Genomic DNA, 19,890 nt, shown 5'->3' with positions numbered 1-19,890 from the left:
TCGCGACAAATTTACCTCATACAAAAACAAAGTGAAGCATTTTATTTTAACCGTCGGGCTGTCTCAGACCCCCCACATTGCAATGGTTAAAAGAAAATTATTTTTATTTGTTTTTGTATTGGGTAAACACAACGATGGTTCGTTATGAACCTTTGGGTCATGTGACCCGAAGGCAGCACAAGGGTTAAAAAGAGATTAACTGAGTGGGGATTTTGATTTTCAGAAACCACAGATTGTTGGGGGTACCATACTTCTGAAGAGAAGTCTCCTCTGAGTGTCTTCAGAGAGGAGAAAAGCGCTATGGCTGCTCCAGTCACTCTCACTAACACAGCTGCTTCCAGATTTCCTCCCTTTGCAAACATGTCAGACAAGTATCCAACAACAACATTGCATGTATGCACACAAGACTGCTGCGTTCCTGGCTGCACTTCAGCGCTCCTGTATGAAGTCATAGATCAGCTGCATTTTCAACATTTAAGCGTGGATCTGTGAGGGCTTGCTTGTTTCAACCTGCTTTCAACCTCTTGTTTGGCTTTGGATGAAACCGTCTGGATGCACTAAGAGAACACCCACTTAGCAGTGTTGACCCTAGCCTAGAAAACGTAAAATACCTCATACTTTTATGAAAAAACAGTAGTGGCTGTTTTTTCCCAGGCCCGCCCAGGCCCAGGCCCGCCCAGGCCCGGGCCCTTTGCTGCATGTCTTCCCTCCTGTCACACTTCACTTAAAAACTGTCCAATAAAGCATGAGAAATGCATCAAGCTTTGCATTTAGGAAAGTGATTAAAGAAGGTGGTTGATACAGTAATGTCCACTACAATACCATGACAAATCAAACTGAAATTCTTAGTGCCTCAAATAAAAGCAAAGATATTTGCTCATCAACGGCTCAAAGCATTGAATTATTGAACAGGAAAACTGGTGTATCACTGTCTCAAGGTGAGGCCAACCACCAGAGCAACAGCAGTGTCAGTGTGGACTAGGATTAGCACAGCACCCCAATGCTGTGGGCAAACTGATAAGCTTCCATCAGCATATGGACAACAGCAAGGTCTCGTATCAAACGACACCACGAGACGCCTCAGCTCTCATCCTTACTTGCCCCTAATTTCCTAACATAGGGGTACTTAATGGAATCATCCACACTCATGTTCAGGACACTAAGGGATTGTGGGGGGGGGGGGGGGATGCAAGACACCATCCCTGCATAGTAATCCAGAGACCTCATATGATCACTAATCTAATCTGCTGTTTTAACGCCTTGATCCCCCAGTGATCTCTGACCAAGTACGGAAGCCAGGATGTGTCGGCACCACGCTATTGGGCAGGGGCCGTAAGTAGGTCAAAGGTGGCTGGCTTGTGCTCATGCCAAACAGAAACAAAGTGTCAGCAAACCTATGTTAGATTTCACAGAAGTGGGCGTGGATCAAACAGGATCACATTACATAGGACCACATTCTTAAAGCTGCAGTGTGCCGTTTAAAGAGATTTTGTGTATATATATATATATATATATATATATATATATATATATATACGGGGGGAGACCAACAGAAAATGTGTTGTAAAACGTATTGTTAGCATGAGGAATGGCCACCACATTTTGAGGCTGCGAGAATAGCTTATAACTCAGAAATAAACATCTTTATCCAAAGACCATGTACATTTTAGCTTGTAGAGTAATTCCTTTACAATTAATTAGTTTCGTATTATTATTTGAAATGTTTCAGGATTCTTGAATTGAAAACCTTTCAATATATCAGCAAATCATAAAAAAAAGATCTCATTAGCTTCCTTGCTTTGAGTTCAGTACTTTGCAGAAGCTGATGCACCTTAGTTTTGAGGTGTTCACCAGCTTTGCTCACCTTAATGTGGGCATATCTCTAATCTTCCCTACAGATTCTCTCAAATTCAAACAGGAAACTGAGGGATGACCTACAGTCTTCAGCAGGCCTTTCACCTGAGGTTCTATGGGGTTCAAGTTTAGGTTTTGTCCGAGCCTCACAATTACGTTCACAAACGTATTCTCCAGCCCTGCTTGCGTTGTTTTGGCTGTGTGCTCTGAGTTATTTCTGAAAGGTGAATCTTCGCCCCTGTCGGAGGGGGAGATCAGGGCTTCTTTGAGGATCTCTATATGTGGTTCCATTCATCATCCCTCAAGGCTGGCCAGGTGTTCTCTGGACTGAGCTCCTGCAGTTTAGACCAGCCAGTTACATTTCTACAATCTTTTCCCCTTATTTACATTCTTACGTGTTATTCCTAGAGCTCCTCCAGCAAGCGTAGGTTTGTTTTCAAATGTGGGTGGGACAAAGTTTTTTAACAACTAAGAATGTGGCTGTTTAATATGATTTTCTTAATAAAAAGTGTGTGTGGGACACACACACTTGATCTGACAGGTATTCAGGAGGGTTTTCTGTCTGGCCACTATAGTTCTGATTGATGCAGAGAAGGTTGTCCTTCTGTAAGCTTCTCTCATCTGCAGAGCAGACGTGTAGCTTTGTTTGTGCGGCCATTTAATTATTGTTCGTCTCTCAGACCAAGGCTCCTCTTCCCCGGTTACTTAGTTTGACATAACGGCTCTATGGAGAGAGGATGTGTGTTGGTCTGAACTTCGTTTCACAATGATGGAGACCATTATCCTCCTATTTCATACGCTTTAGAAATGTTTTATAATCTTTCATAGATCTGTGCATCAACAAGTCTTTCTTTGAGGTCAACAAAGATTGTCTCAGACTTCGTTCCTTAAGCTTGGTTTTTGCTATGGCTGTCTTTCTTAGTCATGTCCAGTTACTTTCCACATGTGGATTCTGATACCGAAACATCCCTTTATCATTTTGCTGGTGCGAACGAGGCTCAGTCTCACCTCTCCATCTCCTGTTTGATGCCATGTTGCTGACTCCCTCACAAATTATATAGGCCTCTTCTGGCTTCTTTCCAAAGAGGTCAATATTGATTTTTCATCCCACCATGTGAGTGAGTCTAAATCCCCCTTCCCCCCAGCAGAACATTCTATATTGAGACATTTGTCAGAGCCGTTGATGGGCCACGGATGAAATTGGTAAAGAAAACATATCCATTACCTTGTCAAAGTTGTATTTAACGTCATTACTTCTTATTCAAGGGGATAAGGGGATAATTCCATCCGCTGATGGGATTGGCTTCATCTAAGAGGCACAATAAATGATGATTGTCCATATCTAGTTCAGCCACACTATTATTTTTAAGATACAGGGGATAGACAGAGAAAAGTAAATCAAGTGTGGTTGTGTTGCGTTTGGGAGAAAAACATGAAGAAGTAACATTTTGTTCCTGATTCCCTCTCTGATGTGGTTCAAATCAAGATAGAGTTATTTCCCAAAGGTGCCCCCATGAGCTGCTCATAAATTAAACCTTCTCACAGTAGAAAACCTGCCTTTATTTGTGCAGTGTGTTTTCCAAGCATTCTCACCGTGAAAAAGAAAGAAAGGAAATCCTACAGTTTCCTTTTTACCACCACGGGATCCATATAGCGCATTAGGAGTTAGATCTCATTTGTGTTGATTTCCACTACACTTCAAAGTACATTTACTCATCGCTTCCCCGACACCGACGGACAAGGGCAGAGCGGTGAGCTTTGAGAGGATTTCTATTTATTACAGTTGAAATGAACACGGATATGAGTTTTAATGATCTTAATCAACCAGGGTCCTCCCTGTCTCTCCCCCCTCTCACACTCTTCAAACAGACAGTACTTGTATGTAGGTGTTCATAGCATGTCCAGACAAAGTACCTGGGCCCGCTGAAGGCAGGCAATTTCCGTCTGCAAATAAGGTTTGGAATTCCAGTGGGATCTTGTCATAAACAAAAGGACATACTGATGCATAATCTCATCTGCAGGAAGGCTGGGGTGTTCACAGGGATGGATTGCTATCCAATGGAATAAAAAAAAAAGGAGACAGGAAATGCCTTGACCAACACGGGGGGAAGTTGGTATTGTGTTGCTAAAGCAACACAAAGCCCTGCTGTTTGGTGAGGAAGGCTGGCTGTGCCAAGATGATCTTTTAGAATCATTTCTGAAGATCTGAAAAAGGTTTTACTTCTTTTGCTACGTTTCAGATTGATGCATTGGTGACCTCCATGGAATATGATTGATTCTATCTCAAAAGGCGAACAGGGTTGACAAATACAATAAAACGATTAAACTTTTCCAATTATTGGCTACTATGTTTGTGTGTACCAACAGACATATTGTGGTGCTATTTTTTCCTTCAGCCCACATGAACTAAAGTATTATTTGAAATCATTGCTCTATGAAGGTCAGTGACCACCATTGTTGTGACTGTTGGAATATAATGACACAGGAAATGTCTTGGCTTCTCATTACGACATTTCTATCAGAGTTGTGTGACATCCATCTACTGTACTTGTCACAGAAAGTGAGATATTTGAAGCAGATAATCCTGTGGAGTGCACAAGGTGATCTATTCTTTTTATTATTGATGGCAAAGCAGGAACTTAAACCTACCACAGAAGAAGAAATGTCTAACTTGTTTTCTAATCTAGAGAGGAAATGCTATAGGCCTATACAATGCCTGATCGCTCTTACTATCAAAAGTATAGGGGCGCCCCGGTGGCTTACTGAATAAGTGTAGACTGAGGCTTTGTTACAGCAGGGTTTGAATCTGGCCAGGGCACTTTGCTACATGTCTTCCTCTCTCTCCCTGCCTTTCCTGTCACACTTCACTTAAATACTGTCCAGTATAGCAGAACAAATATGTCAGTGAAAACGTGTGCAGTGAGTGTGTGGCCACCGTGACGCACTCCTAATATCCCTCGATGTCCCCATCTTGAGAACAGGCAAGATAAATTACCAAGCAATTCCATCACTGCCAGTCAGCATATGAGTCCTTTTTTGTCTGCTAATCAGATTTTTTTTTCAAGAATTGATAAAAGTCGTCAGACCAGTCTGAGGGGGAACAAGGCCCTTCTCAACAGTCTTGTTGATCATGCTGACGTGATGACAGGATGTAGCAAAGCATGACGCCTCTGACTGTCTTAGTTTGATCACTTGTGTGTGTGTGTGCCTGAAGAGGGTCGCAAAATAATCACGTTCAACTATGAGCGAAAACAAATCAGAGCATTGAATTATCAAGACTATTATACCTTATCTATGTTGCCTGTTTGTGTGTATGCCTACCATAAAATAAAACTTGCCGTCTAGCCATACAACAAAACAATAACGACACCAGCTACAAAAAAAAAAAGAAAACAAGTTCACTTGTGTTGTTTTCATTTGGAATACCTCGTATTTCCCCTCTGACTGTATAAGTCATCCTGACTGCCGTGGGAGGACTGACGGTACACAGGAAGTGCTAAGTCAAGGAGCTCCGCTCTGGAAACCAACACACCACTGTTTTACCTATTCATTACCAGGCTGCTCATCCACAAGCAGATCCTCACATGTAAGGCAGCTAAACCGTTTACCATGTGACTGTTTCAGGCCCTGTGTCACCCTTGACACTTGACGACTAGTTTGATGGAAATAGTTTTGGGTTGACGGGGGGGGGGGTAGGGGTTAGAGGGGCGGAGGGATAGGGGTAAGAGGGGTGGAGGGATAGGGGTGGTGGGGTAGGGGTTAGAAGGGTGGAGGGAAAGGGGTTAGAGGGGTGGAGGGTTAGGGGTTAGAGGGGTGGAGGGATAGGGGTGGTGGGGTAGGGGTTAGAGGGGTGGAGGGTTAGAGGGGTGGAGGGGTTAGAGGGGTGGAGGGAAAGGGGTGGAGGGGTAGGGGTTAGAGGGGTAGGGGTGGATGGGTAGGGGGTTGGTCTCGTTCTCTCCAGGTGTGGTTTTTGGTGGAAAGGTGAGGAATGTCCCTTCACAGGGTGATGGGATTCTGAGACTGATAGAAAGTGGGACTCTGATTAGTCTGTCGACCATTAATAGAATCCCTCTGGTTTCACACTAGTGTGGGGCCCGGGGATCATTTTGATACAATTCAATGTTTAGTGTCATATTTATCATGGACAGTGATGTCAATGATCATTTCAAATGTGTATGTTTCATTTCACATGAGGAATGAGAAAGGAATGAATTCTTGTGAATCCAGAAGGAGGCCTCTATGTTTAACGCAGTATGTAATGTGCTGTAAGGCAGGTGTTACAGCAAAAAGAAACAGCAGTTCTGTTAATAATGACAGTGTATACGTGAACAGCATATAACATATTTATCAACAATACTATGCTTTGCATTTAAAACCCAAGTAAATATGAATACATTAACAGGGCGTAGCCTTAGATCAAATAAGACCAAATAAGAGTCCGACTAATTTTGACTGGGTGAGTGTACAAAAATTATAAATCTTCCACGCAAAAATAAGGATAGCAAAATAATTAAGAAGCATTAGCAAACTCTCTATTACAATGCCACTATATTTATTGTACTGTGTCAACATTCGGTAAAGAACACAAACAACCTAAATTAACGCTTTTCAATTTGTGCCATACTCATGGAACCACACACTTACACTGAACTCTTTCATGGATTGCACTTGATGATTAGATTGGACAAGACTGGGATAGCTCTCCTGTCAGGCTCTCTCCAGCCCATCACCCAGGAGAGGAAGGTGTTTTGCAAGCCCCACTGGTCAACACACAAGCCTCTCCATGGAAACATGACCCGCCAGTTAGCTATGAGTAGTCCCCTCGGCCACACTGTCTAAAGGGGGCGGGGCGTCAGGCAGCAGGAGACGATTGGGTGGGAGGGGAGGGGTTAAAGGTCAAGCTAGATAAGGGGCGGGATTACTGACCTCCTGGATCAGAGATGAAGAGCCACCAGCGATGCCGGCACTTGAGACTCCCAGCTTCCTGTCTGTCGCGCTGCCTCTTCCTGACTGAACACATGTCAGAGGACACAGGTGACAATCTCTTCTGGGGCAACACAGGAAACCCTCAACATGGCAGCTGACAGTTAAAGCAAATATTATAGACATTTGTTTCAGATACGACAGCCGACATAACTGGACAAAAGAAAAGTTACAAGTGATTATTCTGTGGGGGGAAGGTGTCACAGTGTGCGATGTGGAAACAGTGATGCACAGGGTGGGGGGGGGTGAGAATAACAAACACAACATCATCCATCAACATGACAGTACTGTCACAGGTGGGACTAGAAAGTCAAACAATAAATATGCATCACACACCACAGTGCCCCCCTATAGGGAGCTGAACATGCAAAGTCAAAGTAAAGAGAACATGGGCTGTTTCATGCAAATGACATACAAAAGGTGATCATGCTAGTTGTCTTCACATAAAGAAAGATTATAACAGGCAAGGGGTGTGAGTGCTCTGCATCCGATGAGCTACAAGGAATTTGCATTAGATCGCCAAAAGATTTGCTCTGTCTGTCGCTGTCTCTGTCCCCACCTCTCTAGTCCTGTCCAAAGTATCTCTCAACTTCCTGAATATTTTCTGACCTCCATCCTCACATTTCCTCTCTATCTCTCTCTATCTCTCTCTCCCTTCAGCTTGTCGCCCTGTCCCTCTCTGCTCCGGTCTCTCCACCACACTTCATCCCAGATCAGATACAGCCTGCTCAGAATACCCTCAATCTCACATCAAGTGGGTTAAGAGAGGGGGAGGGGTGAGGGGATAATGGTGTAGGACTGGTACAATAGACACACACGAGTACATGAGGTACATACACATACAGAAGAATGTCTGTAGTTCATGTTCTTCTGATCACGCTTGATTTTGAATGTCTGTAAGCTGCTATTGAGACACAGTGAGGTCACTGAAGACTGTCCACACACACCCATCACATTCATTAATCCTCAACACAACCTCCAACACGCATTCTAGGTGTGTTTTTGAGTGTGTCAGCCCTTCACCAGTTCTACATGTCACCATAGCCCTCCCTACCCCTCTCAGGTCAAGTTTCAAGACCGCTCAGGTTTCCAGTGAACACTGACCCCAGCCCCCCCTGCACCTTTCCATCCTCCAAATGAGATATTCATTAACCAGCATGCCTACCGGGCCTGAAATACCCCCGCCCACACACCACCCACCTCCTCGGTTGCTGGGGAGCAACAAGCATAGCTAGCCTAGCTCCCCCTGTAGACAGCTACACACACAGAGCCGACCAATCACAGACAGGGATTGGGGGAGGGGAGGGTTGATTGCAAAACACTATCAGCATGGCAGGGTGGGGGAGATTACCTGGTTTATTGACAGACTACGCAACCTGGGTTAATCCCAGAACATCTAGCGCTGAGCCGAGGTGCTCTAAGACGGCGTGGTGACGGACCACGGCGCGCCAGCGTAGCGCCTGTCCACTCCTCCCCCCTAATGAATGTTGACACGTGGAGCCATCTGCTACCAGCCTGACATGTGCCTGCTGCCCCACAGCTCTGCTGCCCCACAGCTCTGCTGCCCCACAGCTCTGCTGTCCCACAGCTCTGCTGTCCCACAGCTCTGCTGCCCCACAGCTCTGCTGCCCCACAGCTCTGCTGTCCCACAGCTCTGCTGTCCCACAGCTCTGCTGTCCCACAGCTCTGCTGTCCCACAGCTCTGCTGTCCCACAGCTCTGCTACCAGCCTGACATGTGCCTGCTGCCCCACAGCTCTGCTGCCCCACAGCTCTGCTGCCCCACAGCTCTGCTGTCCCACAGCTCTGCTGTCCCACAGCTCTGCTGTCCCACAGCTCTGCTGTCCCACAGCTCTGCTGTCCCACAGCTCTGCTGCCCCACAGCTCTGCTGTCCCACAGCTCTGCTGTCCCACAGCTCTGCTGCCCCACAGCTCTGCTGCCCCACAGCTCTGCTGCCCCACAGCTCTGCTACCAGCCTGACATGTGCCTGCTGCCCCACAGCTCTGCTGCCCCACAGCTCTGCTGCCCCACAGCTCTGCTGTCCCACAGCTCTGCTGTCCCACAGCTCTGCTGCCCCACAGCTCTGCTGTCCCACAGCTCTGCTGTCCCACAGCTCTGCTGCCCCACAGCTCTGCTGCCCCACAGCTCTGCTGCCCCACAGCTCTGCTACCAGCCTGACATGTGCCTGCTGCCCCACAGCTCTGCTGCCCCACAGCTCTGCTGCCCCACAGCTCTGCTGTCCCACAGCTCTGCTGCCCCACAGCTCTGCTGCCCCACAGCTCTGCTGTCCCACAGCTCTGCTGCCCCACAGCTCTGCTGCCCCACAGCTCTGCTGCCCCACAGCTCTGCTGCCCCACAGCTCTGCTGCCCCACAGCTCTGCTGTCCCACAGCTCTGCTGCCCCACAGCTCTGCTGTCCCACAGCTCTGCTGCCCCACAGCTCTGCTGTCCCACAGCTCTGCTGCCCCACAGCTCTGCTGTCCCACAGCTCTGCTGCCCCACAGCTCTGCTGCCCCACAGCTCTGCTGCCCGTTGGAGACGGGCTGAAGGGTGTTCAGACACTCCATAGCCACGACAGGGTGAAGACAGACCTTGTTTTTACTGTTAGGCTGGAGAATGCAAAGTGTGACTGAATCTTGAGTTTGGGGGTCGGCCGAACAACCCTTTAGTGGATGTGTGAGCCGCTGGGTCGTGTGTTGGGTTGACAGGTTTGTGCAGTACTGGATGTGTCTCGGAGGAACAGCCATTTTATTCGTGTCACTTTAACACCTCAATACACGAGAGACCGTGACAGACACTACACTTCCTGTCAATCATTACTCAATATCGTTAGAGCACCCAGGCAACACATGGAAATGTCCCATGTGCCGCCTGAACAGTTTAGACTACATTGGGGAGGGGTTTGAAGGGTTTGAATTACGGGGGGGTTTGACCCCCCTAATTAAGACTTGGACACCCCCCAAAAGAGGTAAAAACAACAGGTTGGGGGGGTCGATACATTTATATATCGTTCGTACCTGTAATCGTAAATATTACTTTACGCCCTTGAGAAGAAGTTGACCCCCCCATTTGTCAGTGTATAATTCAGTGGGGGAGTCAGGTGGCTGAGCGGTTAGGGAAGCGGGCTAGTAATCAGAAGGTTGACAGTTCGATTCCCGGCCGTGCCAAATGACGTTGTGGCCTTGGGCAAGGCACTTCACCCTACTTGCCTCGGGGGAATGTCCCTGTACTTACTGTAAGTCGCTCTGGATAAGAGCGTCTGCTAAATGACTACATGTAAATGTCATTCACACTCTGGGGAGGGGTGTGTTCACAGAACCCTGTCGGTGTGTAGGATTCTCCAGGATTGCAGATTAGTTAATGAAATCTGAAGTAAGAAGTGCTCTTTCTTAGCTGCTAATGTGGATGACTGTTACACATTGATACCTCAACGATCTCAAATATATATATTTTAAGATGTATTTTCTGGCAAGTGTGACATGCATCAAAGGGCCTGGATTCTAAACTAGGCTGTTTGTCTGTGAACAAAAGGTGATCTTCACACAGGACGTTCTCCCAGGTGAGACGTGTTCAGTATTGTGACTTATCTCTCTGGAACGAGGCCTGCATGCCTAGCAATGCAGACGAGTTCTCAGTAGTGTATTTCCATCTCTGTCACATAACTGCGTTTGTGGAACCCTCCCGTGACGTCCGATTTCCCCCTTCAGACCTACCGACCCTGACTGCTGCATCTGCCAGGGGAGAGACAGACCCAGCTCACACCAACCAGCACAAGCTACGCTAATCTAGCTAGCTATGCTAATCTAGCTAGCTATGCTAATCTAGCTAGCTATGCTAATCTAGGTAGCTACGCTAATCTAGCTAGCAACCTCCTCTTCGACCCTGAGGGCCCACTAGGAGCCCCTGGGTAATGACCTGAAACACCCCCCCCCAAAAAAAAAACCCACCCGATTCACCATAACACCTCCACCGCGGGTGCATACATACAGAGGGTGACTGTATCTACTGGCTCTGGTCTTAGTGGCCTTGCCTCTGGTTCAGCCGCTGGTGAACCAGGACTGGGAGGGCAGCAGGAGAAGTGGCATTGTGAGCCTCTGTTTGCAGAGCGCTCGGATCTCGTAAACAATGCGGGGCTTTTGCAAGCAGCTGCAGAAATTCCAGGCTTGTGTGATTAAATTGTAACACCCACATTGAGCAGGGGGGGGGAGGGTGTTTAAACAAGTTGGGCCTGCTCCTAATGAAAAGAGAAGCCATTTGCAGACAACACAACCACACTTCAGACTCACACTGTGTTTAGTTTGTGCTTTATTGTTGCTAACGCGTGTTGTGAGCGGAGAAAGAGATAGTTCCCTGCATGTCTTCACTAGCGCTGCCGCTGAGGTGAAGGACGAGTATGGGCACCTTTGATGTTAGTCAACTCACACACACACACACTGCCCCCCCTCACACACGCACACACTGCCCCCCTCACACAAACACACATACATACACCCTTTTACTTCTTCATCCTGAAGCTCTTTCCTCCGACTCCCCCGGCAACGGAGCACGGCTCCCCCAGTGACGGAGCACATTTATAAGAGAAGCGCAGCTGTCAGATACTGACATGGTGGGAATCCTGTCTCCAGGGGGCGGGGGGACAGAGACCCCACAAGGAAGTAGGAAAGGGAGTAACAGAGGTGAGGGGGGGGGGGGTTGGTTGGTGCATGGAGAAATCAAGCTCTTTGCCAGATGGAGAATTTCACTTGCATGCATATGTTTGAACTTCACAGGGGACATGGCATGCTGAGGCCTTATTGGATTTCCAGCCTCTCTGTGTCCAGCACTGCCTGCGTCCCCGGTGGAGGGGGGGGGGGGGAGAGGTGAGGAGAGAGAAAGGGAGGGATGGATTTGGGAGGGAAAAAAAGAGAAAAGGTATTCCTGTTGTTGACATAAGAGTTCCAGCGTTAGCATGTGTCTCTTTCAAAGCTCCCCCGGTTTTTATGTGCACATCAGGGGGTGTGTGTTTGTGTGTGTTTGTGTGGAAAGGGTGAGTGTTATTTGAGACAGAGATGGTTGGATAGGTGGAAACAGCAGTCCTCTTCAGTCCCAAACAACTTGCTCCGATGTTTCTGTCTGTCTAAAACGAACCTCTTCTCAGCTGCTATTAATACAAGTTTTTGTTGGGAGTCTCCTTAATGTAAGGGACTAGTACCTGATAAGATACCGACAGCCAGAGGGGATGTGAGTGTGTGTGTGAGTGTTTGTGGGTGAGTGCTTGTGTGAGTGAGGGTGTGTGAGTGAGGGTGTGTGAGGTCTGTGAATGTAGGCTTGGCTGCCATGCTGTGTTTATTTGAGCTCCAGCAAATGAAAACGTTGGTTTGACTACTACAAGTACTCTGTTTGGCCTTCCTGTAGGTAATCTGAAGCGTCTGTCTTCCTTTCTGTGATTTCACAATTGCCTCATTTCCTCCTTTTCACTGTTGTGTTTTCCTTGGTCTCTCGGGCCTCTCCAGATTAAATTAGGTCACTTGTGTTAAATTAGAGTCCGAACCCTACCACTGCCTGTATCTCTGGTCGTGTGATGTTCCTACAGCAGACACTATCTCCAGGAAATTCCCTCCTGCTCTCTTTTTCTGTGACAGATACTCGTGTTTTGGAAAAGAGGAGAGGAGCAACAGGAGTGGAGTCTTTGAGAGTGAAAACATACACCAGTAGCTGTAACCCCCACTCCTCTCTCTCTCTTCCTCTCTCCTCCCCTCCCCCACTCTCTCCAGTTGCCCAGTAAAGGAAAGGCCGTAGTAAAAAGACACCCTGTGAGTTTAGCTTTTTATACAGTAGTTGGAAAAACAAGGTTTAGGCAGACAGCAGGGAGCTTAACTGGGCTTTTGCCACTGGGTTTCCAGTTAAGACCCCAGAGCATAGTTACTGTACAGCTAATCATGGTAATCATGTTAACCGCAATGTTAATTTTGTGTTGCATGTCCTCAATGATGCTCATAATTCCCTTATTGTGTCTTTCTCCATATGCCAGTCGTAGATTAATTACTGTTATATTCCCCTTTATTGAAAGGTGGTTATTTGGTTAGAAAATTCAGTATATTGTACAGCTGTCCTTTATCAACGCTGGGTCAACAACATGCAGTGGCCTTCAAAGAGAACATCAGCAGGTCTGAACCAATTTATGCTACCAGATACATAGCATAAAAAAGTGCTTTGTGACCTGACTCATTCTCCAGCTGTTGTGTATCTGTCAGTGTGTGTGTGTGTGTGTGTGTGTGTGTGTGCGCGTGCGCGTGTGTGTGTGACAGCATGTGTGTGTGTGTGTGTGACAGCATGTGTGTGTGGGTGACAGCGTGTGTGTGACTGTGTTTTATTTTTTTTGGAGAGAGAGAAAACGGCTGGGCGGTAAGAGCACGCGATTATGTTTCCGTTTCGTAATTGTTTGGCTGCGAGCCGACAAACTCACACACACACACACACACACTTACACACTCACACACTTACACACACACACTTACACACTCACAGACTCCCTGCCAGAGAGGGAGATCCCAGCGTGTTTGTGAGAGAGCCAGACTGGAACTCCACCAGATCCTGTATCCTGCCATTCCTGAGCTGCGGCCAAAACTCCACGCTTTGCTTTTTTTTTTTCCTCCGCTCTCCCCGTCGTGTCAGCGCTGCCTCAGGTCTGCCTGCCTCAGGCAGACCTGAGGCAGGCAGGTGAGAGCAGCAGGCTAACACACACACACCAGAGGGACTTCTAGAACACTGACTTCTGTTTATGTTTGGCTGTATATATTTTTGTTTGTTCACATCAAGACAACAATGTTGTGGTCTCCTCAGCCTCGTCACCCCAGGTCATCCTGACCCTCCCAACGATGCACTTACTGCCTTTAAATGTGCTTCTGTTGTGCGGCTCTGAACATGGCCCGCTCTGCCGGCTCCACTCAGTCTGCCAAGCAGCCATAAGCATCCTTTTATTGTCCTCTGACCACTACACTCAAACTACACACAAATGACCCCTCAGTCAGGAACCATTCAGAGGAATTTTTGCAACTGTGCACAGAGCTAAAAACGAGATTTTACACAGCAGGTAAATTGAGGAGAATGTTTGTCTCTAAATGAAAGGCCTTTCAGTGTGACTGTTACAAAACATCTTGTAACATATATAATAAATATTCCTCGTATTTCAAACAGTATCTATCCACAGAAAAATAACATGGGAGTTCTCTCCGTGTTAAATAACACAAAACATATAGATTGTTGTACACCATTTGTAAAATAGAGTACATCAACAGTAAAATTATAATTTTACTGTGCGATACGATGTCCATAAATCCATCAAAAAAGAAACACATATGCAAATATACCAAACTTGTTTCAAACACGCCTTTAACTGAACATTCTAAGCACACAGAAGTCAAATGAAGACATTGTTTTTCCACAACCTGATCCCCTGCTTATCCCTCTATGAACACTATTTCTGTTCTGCCTGCCTCAATTGCATTTACATGCATTGGGTTACTTAAATGCATGCACTAATGCAATCCCTAATGTACACATCACATCTGGGGATGGTTCTAAACGATCTGTCATAAATAAAGGATGACATCTCCATCCATGTATGCACACAAACACTCAGGAGATATAGATCTGCCTTCACTTTGGAATCTGTCTCTAGTGTATTAGAATAATCCAATACTGCATGTAATTGTGTGTATGAATATTTTGATGGCAGTAGTGATATGGATAGGCCATTGAAGATAACTGCTAGCATCTAATACTACGGTCTACACAATACACAACTTCTTGATTACAATATACAATCTACTCTATTTCACAAAAATATTGTTCTTGATTATCTGTCTCTTTTCGACTGTTTTATGTAACTGATTGACACACTCGGTTGAAACAAGCTGAAGGTTTGGTGAAGGAGTAAAGTCTCAAATCCTGTTTTCAACCATATTGGTTAATAAGGAAGGTACACAACTGTACCATGACACGACTCAGTGCAGACACGTCTGAACTGTCCTGCTCTAACAACACAGAGGCTCATCTGTACAAGCAGTGCTCCACATCAGACCTGTATGGACTCAAATACGCTTTAACTGAGAACTTCCATATGAATACAACATTATGTTGATTCATTGTGGACTCATATCTGTTCTTGTTTTCGAGCATGTTAAGTTACAGAAATCTTAAATTGTTACTATAGATATTTAATGTTAGAAAGGATTAATTAAACCGGTAAAAGATATATACTGAAGCTACAAACTTTCAAATGGTGTCATCCATGGATTAGTAGTGCATTGTGAAAACTAAGAACTATGTCCATGATCATATAATGATTTCTATAAAAACATGGACAATGCATGTGGTCTCAGCTTGCAGAGTCTAATGTGTAAATGATAGCACAGTGATCAATTTGACTGCAAGACACTCACTTTTCTGTGGTTTATAATACTTTGCTTCAAAAAAATGCTTCAAAAAAATGCTTGGGTGTTTAAATTTCACAGCTAAAAAGCGGCGTATAGGTTGTTATCGCGAAATAAGTCGTTTTAGTAGGGCTAGTACTACAGATACATCCATCAGATACAAACAAATGCCACCTTACTTGTTTGAATTGCTCCTCGTACGTCCACTCGTGGTGCTGAGATTGTGCTTGCGATGCCAACCCCCCAGGTGACCCGGACTGCCGGGGCGCCGGGAAGGACGGCGGGGCTCGGGACAGCAGATGCGCAGCGGTGCTCTTCGGAGAGTGTCCCGCGCCGGGATGCATTGGGTGGCGGGGCTGATAGTGGCTCAAAGCCCTCTCCATGTCCTCTTCCTCATCATCTAGGACCCCCTCGTTTTCCATGTCATCTCCCTCGATGTTACGGTGGTTATCGTCGATGCCTCTGGTGCCTTCTTCATCGTCCATGTCTGAGTCGTCAGCTCGCTCAGAATGCCTGCGAGCGTCCAGGTGCGGGAGAGCGAGCTGCCGCTCGGTGGTGCTCATCCCCGAAGACGAGTTTGCGACGAATGCACCTCGAACTGCTGCCTGGTAGTGACGGAAGGCGAGGGCTTGTTGGTGTATCTGCGACTCGACCATGGAACGGATATCTTTCTCTTTCTCTGCTTGTCGAAGCTTCTCTTCGAGCGCCAGCCGTGCCGCCTGTTGTCGCTGGAGGTTTTCCATGACCGCCTCGAGCTTCATGCCGCCGCTGGTCTGATGGGCCTGGGATCCGGAGAAGGGACTGTGTGTTGAGGCAGAGGAGACGAGGAGCGGAATGTTGCTCGCGGAGAACGCAGCTTGCTATAAAGTAGAGATGGAGTGTGGTGCAAGAAAAGCATAAAACTGTTAGAACAACGTTTTACAAACTTTTACAAACTTGTTGCTAATGTAAGAGCGAAACACATGGACAAGACTGACGTGCTTATTGTCAGCACAAACATTTAGTCCGTCAGATTGTGAGCAAAAACGTAGCTTTTATCCCTTAGAAGTCAGCTCAAAAGCGCTCAGGATAGAAGTAGCCTACTCTAACTGAACGTGAATTACCGTAACAATATCGTAAAGGTGGTGTAATAGAGCGCCACGTTTTCCAATTTATTCCGTGCGCTAAAGCACAATATTATCTTACACTTAAACTGTTAGAACGCGTGAAAGGTAAGTAAGTGTCGCGGTAATTTTACAAAATGAGCCAAAGTGAGCAAAAACATTATACAAGCATATAGAATCATAATGGCAATCGACACGACCACAAAAACATGATATACTTACCAAAGCAGATTTAGTAGCTATACTGTTATCAACCATGCTTTTCCTGTCAGATGAATCTAAATATCAAAACAGTTCAAAACTATGTCCTCTTTATGTCAGGGAGAATTCCTGATTCAACATCGAGGTGTGCGTCTCGATTTAAAAGAAATAACCCGTTGAAAATGTATTCGCTGCGAGTCTTGAAGCCCCGAAGCTTTTGGCAACAAGTGGCAACTGTAGACAGAATGACCTCTTTAGGCGAGAGATCAGCCCTTGTGCTACCATTTGCCAACAACACGTCAATGGAATGGTAAATTTGGAGGGCAGGGTCGACTGACAGCCAAGAAAATAAAGTTTAACATTCAGAGAGAACGAAGGAATCCGACATCCAAGGTTTCCGTTGCCACAATTTCTAAAACATTAAGGGTCTATTTCTCAAATTGTAGAATTACATTTATTGCAGTTAATGTTTACCGAATTGCTTTATAGCCAAGCTAAATCCCTCCAGGTGATGCTAAAATTGCCCCTGTGACTGCTGCATATAAAAAGCTAGTTGATACACGCTGTTATAGTCTAGGTTAATTGACAATAGGTTCAAACATAAACTTAATGTTAATGATTATGAAGATTATTGAATAGCTAGGCACTTGTTATGTTAAATTAGCAAATTGCGCCTTCGGGTCTTCGCCCGTAAATCGAGCCTACATATCCTAGCCTAGGCTATGTGTTAATATTAAGTTACAAAAAACTGTAAAGACAATTGTATATTCTCATAGTCAATTATAAGTAAATTGATGTAAAAAGCGCTTTCTATTCAGACCTCTTGTTAATATTGGATAGCTTCATTAACTCAAGTTCCAGCTCAGAAGGAAATTGTATTTTAAGCGTTGTCGCCCTTACTTTCATGATCACTTTACAGACAAAACTGGTAGTCCTTGAAATGAGCTAGCCACATAGATTAAAACAGTCTAATTTGATAATGTGTACATCTGCATACAGTAAGTGGCCTGGCACTATGATCTTGAGGTTTAACACGTAGGCTATGGCATTTAATAATTCTGACTGTATCATATAAAAAGAAGAATGTGTTGGAAATGTAGTTGAGATGATGATGCCTGTTTCGGTTACTCTATTTAATTCTTCATGGGCACTGGTACATTTATAATCATTAGTCCCATTGTGACCTCATCTGGCAGAGAAACCTGAGACTTCTTGTTAGTAAGGGTGCATGCTGGACAGGAGGGAAAGAGAGATGCTTTTTTTGTGAGAAGTGATGCACAAAGACACAACATTTTTGTTATTATACTGATGTTGTAGGTGTATTTCTCAAGGCAGAAACTCGCTGTATGGCAACAAAAGAAATATTAACAGACATTTCTTGTAAATAACCAACCATTTAAGTATAAACCAAAGGGTCAAACATGAAGTGAATCCAAGGCTAGCTTGTGATGAACTCATAAAATGCAGTGTATACAGATCCCTTGGTACATTTATGTTATCACCTTTTTAAAAGATAAATTGTGTAATGTCACACAATTTATCTTTTAATATAATGGTTCTTAAACTCAGGTCCTACAGGGACGACATGAAAATGAACCACACTAAATTGTATCGTTCTTTGTATACATTTACACTTGGGCACTTCTCTTTGTCTCTTATGCAATATTAGACCATAATTAATGTAAATTAATTAATTGAATACTTCTAGTGTTGAAGGAGCAAACTGTACTGTGCATTTCAAAATTCAGCTTTAAGAAAGATGTCATTTTTTGAATGTACAGTACATTTAGTTTCCAAATCCTTTCAATTTACTTTGAAAAACCATCAGAGACTCCAACAAAATAGCCTTTTAACTTATAAAATTACACCCTTAGTGGATAGGATGACATGGTGAGCTGTAGATATATATCTAGGCATCTGTGGGATGTATAATTGCTATAAACCCTGCAATTACCCTGTATTTACCATAATGACTCCACAATTAAAGCTACAATCCTTATATGATTTGGGAACAAATTGATAATCATCAAAAAGGGGTTTGGTAACAAGCCTCTGCTCAAGAGGGGAAAGATATCTTGGTTGTTCAGGAGCTCGGGTTTGCTTTTTGAAAACGTTTTGTTTATTATTTGTTGCTGTTTTGACTGGGGGATACTAAAGACGGCTGGAGGCAGAATTACACAAAGTGTTTAAATGTTTTACATTTAGCAGACGCTTTTATCCAATGCGAGATACAGCACGATCATTGTGGACGGTGTGTGTAATTAGAAGTTAAAAAATTCACTTCCAGTTAGAATCTTTTCTCTGCCTCTACCCAGCTCTCTTCTAAACCGCATCATCTTAACTCTGACAGGGCCTCTGCACTGATCAGGGAAATAACTCTACAAATGTATGTGTGATAAAACAGCCAAAGGCTAGAACAAGATATCTTTCAATGTACGGTATATAAATCATGGGAATAGAGTTTTGTAACCAAAGGGCTTGAGTCTTGAAATGAATCACAAGGCCAGATTATGCCAGTGAGAACAGTCTCTTAATGAGCATTGTGATTTAGTTGTGAAACCTGAACAACCATAAGCTGTCAGTCTGGTGACCATTACAGGATTTTGCACACAGCTCAAACCTATTCTGTGACTAATTTATAATTGAGAAAAACAACAGCTATAAATACCATGCAATGCCATGTTTTGAATAGGAGTAACCATGGTTACTCCCCCCCCCAAACACACACACAATTTAAGGAGGATTCACCTTTGTGTCATGTGTTAGGGCAAGCAATTCCATTAAGTTATTAGTATCCAGTGAAGCTCGTTGAGCGGCCTGTCGTAAATATGATGTCTCTCGCAAGCTCACGTGGCCCAGAGACAGAAGCTGTAATCTCCCTGATACTGGATCATGACTTGATCCATGACCTTCTTGCTGCTATTTTGAAGCTACGCCCTAAAGTAGACCTGTATTATTAGTCTAAATTCATAATCACCCTCAACAAAGTGCTAGTAGGACTAGCACTGAAGGAAGAATTGTGCTTTTTTTATTAAAAAGATTTTAACCTATGTCTGATTGATGCCTCCATGTGTACGTATATGTGCAGCTGTACACATATACGCAACTCCTGGTTCTGATTTCTGATGAACTGCACAATGTTGTACTTGGTAGTTTCATAAGCAGTAGCAGGTGTTGATCATGAGAGCCACAGGCAGGATGTGTCTTCCTCCAGAGAACCCGCTCTGGTTATGGGTTTATACAGCCGTAGAGATAATAACAGACATATATGATGCTGAACTGGACCTCAGTGTTTTCTGTTCATGAGGATTCTTTGAGGTACGACTAACATTAGGAA

At 45.0% G+C, this 19,890-nt stretch overlaps 1 protein-coding gene and 1 long non-coding RNA gene across 3 annotated transcripts in view; one reads left to right on the top strand and one right to left on the bottom strand.

Moving 5' to 3' along the window:
• LOC134012062 (uncharacterized) overlaps window positions 1-4,144 on the top strand; it is a 57,180-nt gene extending 53,036 nt beyond the window's left edge. Inside the window, exons 3-4 of the long non-coding RNA XR_009928528.1 lie at window positions 3,876-4,002; window positions 4,095-4,144. This is a non-coding gene — a long non-coding RNA (uncharacterized LOC134012062). The remainder of the gene's footprint in view (window positions 1-3,875; window positions 4,003-4,094) is intronic.
• The window catches only part of arid3c (AT rich interactive domain 3C (BRIGHT-like)), a 59,207-nt gene extending 42,368 nt beyond the window's left edge, over window positions 1-16,839 (bottom strand). The window contains exons 1-3 of one of the 2 annotated variants that reach the window (XM_062451685.1): window positions 16,575-16,839; window positions 15,429-16,109; window positions 6,781-6,864 (exon numbers count right to left, since the gene is read on the bottom strand). In XM_062451685.1, the coding sequence (XP_062307669.1) occupies window positions 6,781-6,864; window positions 15,429-16,109; window positions 16,575-16,610 (801 nt within the window). In that variant the 5' untranslated portion in view covers window positions 16,611-16,839. The remainder of the gene's footprint in view (window positions 1-6,780; window positions 6,865-15,428; window positions 16,110-16,574) is intronic. The other variant, XM_062451686.1, reaches the window with a different exon arrangement.
• Between the last annotated feature and the right edge of the window lie 3,051 nt (window positions 16,840-19,890).

The sequence above is a fragment of the Osmerus eperlanus genome, chromosome 25 (genome assembly GCF_963692335.1).
Source record: "Osmerus eperlanus chromosome 25, fOsmEpe2.1, whole genome shotgun sequence".
Classification (NCBI taxonomy): Eukaryota; Metazoa; Chordata; class Actinopteri; order Osmeriformes; family Osmeridae; genus Osmerus; species Osmerus eperlanus.
This window is presented reverse-complemented; position numbering and strand designations above follow the sequence as displayed.